This window comes from Podarcis raffonei, chromosome 11 (assembly GCF_027172205.1).
Source record: "Podarcis raffonei isolate rPodRaf1 chromosome 11, rPodRaf1.pri, whole genome shotgun sequence".
NCBI lineage: Eukaryota > Metazoa > Chordata > Lepidosauria > Squamata > Lacertidae > Podarcis > Podarcis raffonei.
Genome location: NC_070612.1, coordinates 30,885,560 through 30,896,215, shown reverse-complemented (window position 1 = coordinate 30,896,215; position 10,656 = coordinate 30,885,560). Strand labels below are relative to the sequence as shown.

Below are 10,656 nucleotides of genomic sequence, written 5' to 3'. Positions count from 1 at the left end.
GTTCTGGGCACCACAGTTCAAGAAGGACACTGACAAACTGGAACGTGTCCAGAGGAGGGCAACCAAAATGGTCAAAGGCCTGGAAACGATGCCTTATGAGGAACGGCTAAGGGAGCTGGGCATGTTTAGCCTGGAGAAGAGGAGGTTAAGGGGTGATATGATAGCCATGTTCAAATATATAAAAGGATGTCACATAGAGGAAGGAGAAAGGTTGTTTTCTGCTGCTCCAAAGAAGCGGACACGGAGCAATGGTTCCAAACTACAAGAAAGAAGATTCCACCTAAACATTAGGAAGAACTTCCTGACAGTAAGAGCTGTTCGACAGTGGAATTTGCTGCCAAGGAGTGTGGTGGAGTCTCCTTCTTTGGAGGTCTTTAAGCAGAGGCTTGACAACCATATGTCAGGAGTGCTCTGATGGTGTTTCCTGCTTGGCAGGGTGTTGGACTCGATGGCCCTTGTGGTCTCTTCCAACTCTATGATTCTATGATTCTATGATTCTCCACGCAGCACCACAAAGCTGGTGTGAACTTCTGCCACTCGCACACCTGCTAAAAAGTCAGAAGAACGTTGCCTCGAAAAGAAGGTAGCCTTCTTTTAAAGGGACGGGAAAAAGACACCCCTCAGGAAGACGGGAAGGGATTTGGAACCGAGGGCGAGAGAGGGCCGGCTTGTCGGTTTCCACAATCCCCTCCTGTTCCCTTCGCCTGCCTCTTCCATTGGTCTGAGGTACCAGGAAGAAGCAGGCGGCGCCTGGCGAGGGGAAGGCCTCGTGCCGCCTAGGCCTCGCTCCGTCTCTCTATTGGGCGACGCGGGGGGAGTGGCCGTGAGGTTGGTCCCAGGCCCGGGAAGTTGTTCCTCCGCCGCCCGCCCTTCCTCCCCCGGCCGCCGCGATGTTACCGGGCCTGAAATGCCGCGTCTGCACGCTCTTTCGCTGCCCGCGCGCGGCCGCGGCTGCCCTCCGCCGCGCTTACCATGGGGACAAGGTGGCCACGGTGGGCTCTCAGCCCGACGTCGCCTCCCCGGTTTATCAGGTAGGCCGAGGAGGAGGAGGAGGGGAGGAGACCCGCTTCCTTTTGGTTTTTTCCTTTTATTTTAAAGAAGGTTGAGGTAGTCTACACACGCGCGCGCGCGCGGAAGGGCTCTCAGGTGAGCTCGCGTGGGTTTCCTTTCTGCGCACCTTCGCTTGCTCGTACCTGACGCGGTCTTAGTTTAAAAAGGGAGGGAAAGACGGGGCTTGTGTTCCTTTCTGGTGGCTAGAAGCCTTCTTCCCAATATGGGGAACCATGCCTAGCAATTCGGAGTGTAGGTCCTAAAGGTAGTCCGAATCAGTGTAGAAGTCTCATCCCATAGCTTCACACTTGGCATTTTCTCTCACTGGCAGCGCAACAGCTGCCACGCCTTCTTGCCACATTAGCCTAGTTTGGCAGGGGGATAGGCAGCGTGTAGTGGAGCAGAAGCTCATCCTTACAACTACAGTGGTACCTCGGGTTGAGTACTTAATTCGTTCCGGAGGTCCGTACTTAACCTGAAACTGTTCTTAACCTGAAGCACCACTTTAGCTAATGGGGCCTCCTGCTGCCACCGCGCCGCCGGAGCACAATTTCTGTTCTCATCCTGAAGCAAAGTTCTTAACTTGAAGCACTATTTCTGGGTTAGCAGAGTCTGTAACCTGAAGCGTATGTAACCTGAGGTACCACTGTACGAGCTATCAATAAGGTGGCTGATCTATTTCTCCAAAGAGCAGCACTAAGCATCATAATCTCTCCGCCTCCCATTTTTAGAAGGAAATATGTTCTAAAGCAGTCATGTTGCGAACCCGAGAGGATGCTTCAGAGAAACTAGAATTTCATTCCTAGTACAAAATGGGTGTCACATGCTCTGATCCCCTTGACCCCACCAGCAATCAAATCAAATAGTTTGATTTAAGGGAGAAGCACTCCCTTCAGGAACTTGGGTCCCAATCTGTTACCGCTTTTTACACTAACATAAGCACCTTCCATGCTGACAGCTTTTAGGAGCCACAGGTGAGAGCTGAATGCAGGGTGGCGACCAAAGGTGGACACATTACACCAGAAGCACTACCCCTCGCCTAACACCCCATACACTCACAGCTTTGGCTGTCCGGCTAAACCAAGTGGGGGTAGCTGTTGGGTCTCAAACCTTCGGTGAGTTAGAGTTTCGCCTGCATGCGAAGACGGGCTCTGGTGGATTGAGCAGACAAGACCAATAGTGGTTCCAAGGGTTAAGAAGCCGGGTTTTGCATGTGCTGTAGAGGGAAGTCAGGGACAGGTGGGTCTTGTCAACGTGAGAGAAGAAAAACTGATTCTAAACCTCTGTTGTCGATATGTTTCGGAGAAGAAAAGGCTAAAGCCCTGCACAAATCTGGAGTACAGTCCCTATGACAGTTGGATGGTGCCTTGTGTGCTTCCTTCTGGCAACTCCTACAGCCAAGCTCGTGCCCAATATATTGCTCTACCTTCCTTTGGACCACATCAGTGAGGCCGAGAGAGCAGTCTTGTCATCTGGGCAGCCCAGGGCTTCCATATGCACTGCCCAGACTTGTGCCCCAGGGAGGTCACTTTGGTGCTGCTAATGCAGCAGTTTGACTTCACCCCCGAAGGCACACTCCATTGTCTCTCAAGACAGATGGATGCCAACAAGCACCATAGGCAGCCAATGAAAAGTCTTCCAAATTGGTATTATATGGCTTGGATGTGTTGAACCAAGTAAGAGTCTTGTGGCTACATTTTGCACTGACCGCAGCTTCTTGACTGCCTTCAAGGGTGGTAATTATTGGCCTTTTGGAGCATGTTGAAGACATTTTTCCTTCAGGAGGCCAGGTTTTTATCTCAGCTGGTATCTGTGTTGAATTTGAGTGGATATTATATATGTGGCATTGTTGTTTTAAATTGCTGTACATTCCCCCCCCCCAATTGCTTTTATAAATGCAAATGTTTCAACTGTTTTGTATACGCTGTTGCTCTCTCTATATTTCTATTGTATTGTAAATTGCTTAGGATGCCACATGTGAAGTAATTCATAAATGAAATAAATAATAATAACTGTAGTCCGACATAGTAGGGTTTAGCAGCTAGTGGATCTGGCACCTAGTTGACAGAGAGAGGAGAAGTGCATGGAAGGTTTTGTGGCTGTGGCAGTGTGGCTTGCTGGAAGTCCATTTGGGACTTCCATTCGCTCCTTTGTAATTAGTTCCTTGTTAGTGCTCTGCAGGATCTCATTGTGAGTCTTGATTAGCTTTGGATTTTCTTTTAAAATTATTTAAAAGGAGGTTTCAAGTGAATGGCCAAGGCAAGCCAGATGTATCCAGTTATGCTTAATAAACATCTATTCATGCGTATATCTCGTATAACATTCAAGGAGCAAGATGGCCCATGTTGTTAGCTGTTGAACAGGTGTAGCTATTATTTATGAAGGTCATAATATGTACACTTTGTTTCACCAGCATGTGAGGTTCCTTCCATGAGGTGCTCATACTCTGAGCAAATGTAATATGGCAAGATACTGTGCAAACTCAGAAACGGTGCAGCGGCAATCATGAGTTGCCCTTCTTGATCTTTATTGTTTGTTCATTTCTGAAGATTTAACAAGGCAGGGTGGAAGATAGTTTTCAAGACAGGATAGATGGAAAAGTAGTTTGGTAAGACAGAAAGCGTATGTGTTAGTTCAGGAATCTAAATTCATTGATGAGGTCACAGGGACAGAACTGGCAGCAGATTCCTGTAATGCACCATTTGTTTTTCTTGTGTGTTAATAATTATACATTTAGTATTCTGCTTCTTTAGTTTTCATTGTCAAACTAAAGAGAAAATAATAATGGATTCCATTACATTTTGTTGTGGCTACATGAAGTTCATAGTTCTTTTCAGATCCCATTGTACATGATTCATTAAATACAAAGATCCAGTTTGTATACAATGCCAAACCATGGCTTATCCCTTGCATGAATCAAGCTTGGACTTAGGCACCCTGATTCCTTTGCTGACTTTTGGCTTTGGGCACATCATAGTTTTCTGTTACACATCAACAAACTGGTTTGCATTTGCCCTTCAGATCATGGCTTCCAGTTCTCATTTGGAGAGGAAGCATGTCGTTTCCTGCTTTGGTTATAACAGTATACCATGGCTTGCCAATTCAGATATAACAATAGGGAATTGGCACATGCAAGGAGAGGAAGGAATTTGCAAGACAGAGGCTTCCTTAAGGGAGCTTTGGATTGGCAATTCTCAAACGGCAACCTTTGATTCCCTATAGCAAGACATATTTGAAACTTGGGAGACTTCAAAAAACTGAGCAGAAAACTGACATTTTGTTTTACAAATGGGAGAAAGAACCAGAAATCCCTCTGGGCATGTACAAGTCCTTGACTGTGGCCAAAGTAGATCTTTGAATCCAAACTATAGTGGATAAAACTGTAACTAACTTATGAAAAAGGAGACGGTTGCTGCCGTGTAGCTTCAGAGGAAATAAATAGTATAAAAAGTTTCTTATTCATCCCATGTTTATCATTCTGTAAGAATATTCTAACATCAATAGAGTGATGGAATGTAAAATATAATTTGAGCATAAGTAGTTCCTTTTTAAGGCTTGACAGGTATGAATAACTGAGGCAGAGACTGACCCATGGTCATTGTTCAGGATGTAGGGTTTATTTTATACACTTGAACACCCCTCCCTCCACTGCTGTTCTTGTGACTAAACCGGCATTACAAGCTTTTGTTTGTTGCCCACAAAATGCCATTATTATTAGTACAAAAGGGCATGTTAACTTGAATTGGCTGCATGGAAAATGCAGAATAGTCAGAACTTATATTATCAAAATAGATATCATTGTCCTAGTTATCCTAGACTTTGACCCAGAGAGTTTCTTTCGGTACACAGAAGTGGGGGAACACATGTACTTTTTTGTGTCATTCATGCTGGTCTGGGACATCCTACTGCATTTGTCAGCCTGGCCCTCTCTCTCTCTCTCTCTCTCTCTCTTTCTTTCTTTCTTTCTTTCTTTCTTTCTTTCTGTTCATCATCATTACCATCTGTCTGTTCGTATCCCACCCCTGCAATATTGTGGCCAAAGCATCTCATAGTTTATCAAATGGGCAAATAAAATGAAACATATGAACAATACAAAAAATCCCCTGGTGTCAGTAAACAAGTACATAATAAAAATCAATGCAACTCTACAAATAAAATTGCCTAACTCAAGAGCTTAAACCTAGTTGGGAGCGAAAATAAAGGCTAACATGGGAATAACAACAGCATATAAGGCCAACTTAGATCTCAGTTCCACAAGGTAACAGGATCTTCTCCATATTTAACCTGCACACCTTTGTTGGTAGCCTCACCTCTCACTTGAGACAGTCTTTCTCCTAGCGCTCATTTGATATGTTCTCTCACTTCCCTAGCTCTGATATGGGGAAGTAAAGATCTTTCCTCCTTCAAGCCCCATGTATATTCAATCCTCTCCAGCCAGCAACTCTTCCAGGCAAGCTTTTTAAGGCACCATGGTTGTAGTGGTGGAAAAAAGCAGGTGGAAATGCTCTGACTCTTGATTTTGGTCTCCCCACCAAGCAGCTCTTCCAGCAAAGCTGTCAAGGTAGTTAAAGAATAAGTAGATAATATTTATGGATAAAATAAAACAAATAACAGCATATGTTCCTTAAAAAATGAATTAGAAAGCCTGGGAGAATAAAAATGTAGTTTTCTGACAACTGAAAAAATGGTTTGGCACTAGGTGAATCCCCCTCTGAGAAGACTTTCTTTTTGGTTGCTACTCAGAGGAGAGCCTTTGAAGATGGCTTTAATGCACAGTAATCGACAGTGGTATTTGGTGTGTGTGAACTTCTGAAACTCTGGGATAAATACACAAAAGAGAAACAAGTATAAAGAAAATACGGGTTAGCGCCATCGACTAATGGCGGATTCCCTCCGAGCTCCGGAGGGAATCAGCTCCGCAGGATTTGGGTCTTGCCGCTGCGGTGACGCGGGGACCCTCAGAAATCACAGGCGCTGAAGCCTGTGAACCTGGTGACTCGGCGGGCACCATTTGCGCCCCCCGACCCGCGAAGGAGCCTTTTTAAAGGCTTCGGAACGGGGGACAGGGCGAGCGGCGCGGTGCTGAGAGTCGACTGCTTCTCCTGCGGAGTGAAGCCGCATGCCATGGTTGGAGAGCGCTGACTTCTTCTTGTGAACAATTGGACTTTAAAAGCAACAACCCGTGAGTAGTACGGAAATTGGATTTGCAAAGAAAATTTTTTTTTGAATTAGGCACGATCGGGGAAGGCGCAAACAGGAAGTCCGTCTCCCCGTCTTGTAAATAATTTAAAGCAAGGACTAGTTAACTAAGGTCGAGAGAACTTCTTCTTTATTGGGTAAAAGACATTAATTTCACGATTTGGCAGTATAAGTAATTTTACTGGAGGATAAGAGTTAATTTTGAGAGCTGAAGTGCCACCCCCCCGACCCGGGAGTGATCCGCGAGAGAGCCTGTTGAGGAGATATAGAAGAGTTTGACAGCTGTCAAATTAGCTGTCAAGAAGGAAAAAGAGAACTTTGTTTCTGCTGTCTCTGCTGAATATATTTGTTACAATTTGGTTATATTTTGTTGAAAACAAGGAAGAACTGATACAAACTAACTTGATTTTTGGATTTGAACTGGAAGGAAGATTAAGTAACCAAAATCCCTCTAGAGGGGGTTTTGGGACATTACAAGAACGGCTGAAGGAGGAAAAATTCAAGCTAAATTGGACAGAGTTTTTCTTCTCTTGGGAAAGTTACAAGGCCAAATTGATGTTTTGGCTACCAATGTTGCAACTCTGGACTTAACAGTAAACAAATTCATTGAATTTGATAAGGATTTGACACAGGAAGTTCATGCAGCTGGACAAGAAGAGAAACTTGAGAGATTTGAGAGTGTGGAGAAAGAGATATATGTTGTTTCTGAGGAAAAGGAAGGAGGAGATGTAATGTTGCAGATGACAAAGGAGAGCCAGAGGCCTGACATGATGGTTACAAAGGAAAATAAGTACTGGATGATGAAAATCTGGTCTGAATTGGAGATTGAAGAATTGAGAGATCTCCTTATGTGGAGATCTGAAGACCTATGGATTACAAATTTGATTAAGGTGGAAGTTGGAGCTTTCGGAACATTTGGACTTAAAAGGAGTAAGAAACAAGATTCGGGCTCCACTTTTAAGTATGGAGGTCTGGCTGGAAGAAACATGGACCCTACTGGGACAGAGCTTCTCCGAGATCTGGTGTTTAATACTAAGGACTACCAAAAAAACCGGCAGAGAGGAATTGAGAGAGAATTAAGAGCCTCGGACGTGAGGTCTCCAGGCTGATAGTAGACTAAGACTGATGGACATTTGTTGGGGATCGAAACCGGGAAAGGGGGGGTGGGGTTTGGGAATCCAAAGGGTGTACAATTATAATCTGTTTTTTTAATTTTGTTTTGTTATTAGTATGAAAATTGGGGAATTCGTGGAAGGGAATTTGGGTCGACTTTAGAAAAAAGTTTTAAGAATGAGCACTGATGTACAAATATTGATGTTTATAAGTTAAAATTGGTTTTTCTAAAATGAATTAAATATAAAAAGGTCAAAAATTGGGGATAAGAACTTGTTGAACTAACAATTTGAATTGGAATATAATAAGGGGAGGTGTGGGGAAGTCAGGGAAATATGTTATTGAAAATGCGGATTGTAAACTTTATGTGTTTTTAACTTTTTTCTTTTTTCTTTTTTGATTTTTTAATGTATTAAGGTGGAAAATCTCAATAAATATCTTTTTTAAAAAAAGAAAAGAAAATATGGTTAAAACAATGGATCAATTGAAATGTATTTAATAAGCCTTTAACTAGCTTTAACAACATGTTTTAGAAAAGTGGTTTATAAACATAATTGTTCAATAGTGAAGAAAAGGGGGTGGGATTTATTGTCTCTGGTTAAACATTTTCATAAGTTAACCTATTGAAACATTCTCCACCAGGAAAACTATGAACGGATGAAGGCATTAGTAACAGAACTCCAACAGCAATCTGAAAAAATCAGGTTTGGTATGTCCTGTTTTTCTCCTATTAGAGCATCGTATAATTGGAAACTGGTTGTATTTGGCGTTCAGTATCAGAAGGTCGGCGGTTCGAATCCCCGTGACGGGGTGAGCTCCCGTTGCTCTGTCCTTGCTCCTGCCAACCTAGGAGTTCGAAAGCACATCAAAGTGCAAGGAGATAAATAGGTACTGCTCCAGCGTGAAGGTAAACAGCATTTCCGTGCACTGCTCTGGTTTGCCAGAAGCAGCTTAGTCATGCTGGCCATTACCCGGAAGCTGTACGCCGGCTCCCTCGGCCAATAAAGCAAGATGAGCGCCGCAACCCCAGAGTCGGCCACGACTGGACCTAATGGTCAGGGGTCCCTTTACCTTTACCATGATAAAATGTCATTGCTTTAGGACTTAATAGAAAAAGACAGAAATAGTATCATTTAACAGTTGTTTAGCATCGGTGTAATATATTACAAATACAAGTAACAGAAGTTTATGAAAATAATGCATCTTTTATTAATGTCTTTGATTATAAAATAGTATTGATTATTGCTAAAGGGAGTGAGCTATTTGTTCAGCTCCATCCACAAGGAATAATAAAAGATCTTGCATGACAGGTGGTGGAGAGAAGGCACGGAAGCTTCACACATCAAGAGGAAAATTGTTACCTAGAGAAAGAATTGACAGACTCATAGATCCTGGGTGGGTACTTCTTTCTTCATTATTAATATTTTAATGTACAGGATGTTTAAGTTAGCAGATTGCTTTGTTTCCAAGATTTTAACGTCATGGTAAACCATTTCAGATTATATTAGTATTTAGTCATTTGGAAAGACAAATATTGTGTACTTACGTTGTTTTGGTAGCCATCATTAAGCAGGGTCTATAAATTATGTCTGTGCTTGGTAACCAGCTGTGAAGTCAGTACTATCATGATTGTTGTTCTTGTTAGCATCTGTCGGTCTTGGGAGACAATGGAAGAGTGTGCCTTCGGGGGTAAAGTCACACCGTTGGAGGGTTACAATGCCTGCTGCAGATAGCACAATAATATTATATGAATTTATCAACATTTAAAAGCAAGTAAACTGAGCCTGAGCTCTGGGGAAATGGAGGCACTGTGCATTGGTGGCTCCTGTGTCTGCAAGAATAGCTGTTGGTTTGTTCTGGATGGGGTTGCACTTCCTCTGAAAGAACAGGTACTTGGAGTTCAGGGTTGCTCCTGGAATCGTCTTTGTCTCCGGCGGCTCAAGTGGCCTCAGTGGCTAGGAGTGCCTTTTACCAGCTATTGTTGGTATGTTCACTACATCTGTCCTTGAGCAGGGATAATCTAGCCACAGTGATTCACGCATTGGTAACTGCAAGACTCAGTTACTGCAATCTGCTCTATAGGGAGTTACCCTTCAGCCCAGTCTGGAGGATCCAGCTCAGGCATAGGCAAACTCCGGCCCTCCAGATGTTTGGGACTACAATTCCCATCATTCCTGACCACTGGTCCTGTTAGCTAGGGATGATGGGAATTGTAGTCCCAAACATCTGGAGGGCCAGAGTTTGCCTATGCCTGTTCCAGCTAGTGCAAAATGCTGCAGCTTAGAATATTGATGCTGGCAGACAATTGCCAGGATATGACTCCAGTGCTCAAAAACCTTGTGCTGCCTTCTCATCCACTACTGGACTCAGTTCAGAGTTCTTATATTAATTTACATGGCCCATAGCCACCTGGGTCCAGGATGGAGCTTTACTTGTGGCCTTGCCCCATATATACCCACTTGACAGCTTCAGTCTGCAGAACTGGCACTGTTACAGGTGCTACATAATACTCATTCTACTGTTGTAAGAAATTTATCTTAATGTGGCAGCACTCAAACTTTGGAACTCCCTACCTATTAACACCAGGCTTGTTAACAATATGCTTATTTTAATTTTCTAAAAATTATAATGACAAAATATGGCCAGTTTTTCAGGGAGCCCTGTGAAAATTTAAAGAATGAACTTATTTCTGGCATGAGTTTTTATATGCAGGGGTAGGCAGTTTGGTGCCTCCAGATACTGTTGGACTACAACTCCCATCATCCTTGACCATTGGTTATGTTGGTTTGGGCTGATGGGATATGTAGTCCAGTAAAATCTGCATGGTACCACATTGCCTACCATTGCTATAGAATTTATGTCTCAGCTTCAGTTTTTTTTCCTAACCTGGCAAATTGTTTGCTCCTCTAACAGCTTCCATGAAAATTATCTGACCCAATTCATGGTATCATAAGCAGATACCACTTTTCTGTGATAACTCAAAATTTTGCAAAATATAAAACTATATGTTGTGTGAGAATGGAAAGGTGGAATAAAAATTCCAAATAAGTAATACGTGTAATTAAAATATGTTTTTGGAGCCAATCTATGAGCTTGAAAAGTTACCTAGCTAAAATGCTTCATATCACTTATGTGCCTGAGATTTCTAAAAAATCTTTTCCCAGGTCTCCGTTCCTGGAGTTCTCCCAGTTTGCAGGTTACCAGCTGTATGGCGATGAAGAGGTACCAGCAGGTGGCATCATTACAGGCATTGGACGGGTGTCAGGGTGAGAACTGTTACTATCTGTGCTTTTT

The 10,656-nt window shown here is 43.2% G+C and overlaps 1 protein-coding gene across 1 annotated transcript in view; it reads left to right on the top strand.

Annotated features, from left to right (window-relative positions):
* The first annotated feature begins 729 nt into the window (after positions 1-729).
* The window catches only part of MCCC2 (methylcrotonyl-CoA carboxylase subunit 2), a 30,059-nt gene continuing 20,132 nt past the window's right edge, over positions 730-10,656 (top strand). The window contains exons 1-4 of the mRNA XM_053408144.1: positions 730-1,031; positions 8,005-8,071; positions 8,673-8,757; positions 10,527-10,628. Of these exons, the coding sequence (XP_053264119.1) occupies positions 891-1,031; positions 8,005-8,071; positions 8,673-8,757; positions 10,527-10,628 (395 nt within the window). The 5' untranslated portion in view covers positions 730-890. The remainder of the gene's footprint in view (positions 1,032-8,004; positions 8,072-8,672; positions 8,758-10,526; positions 10,629-10,656) is intronic.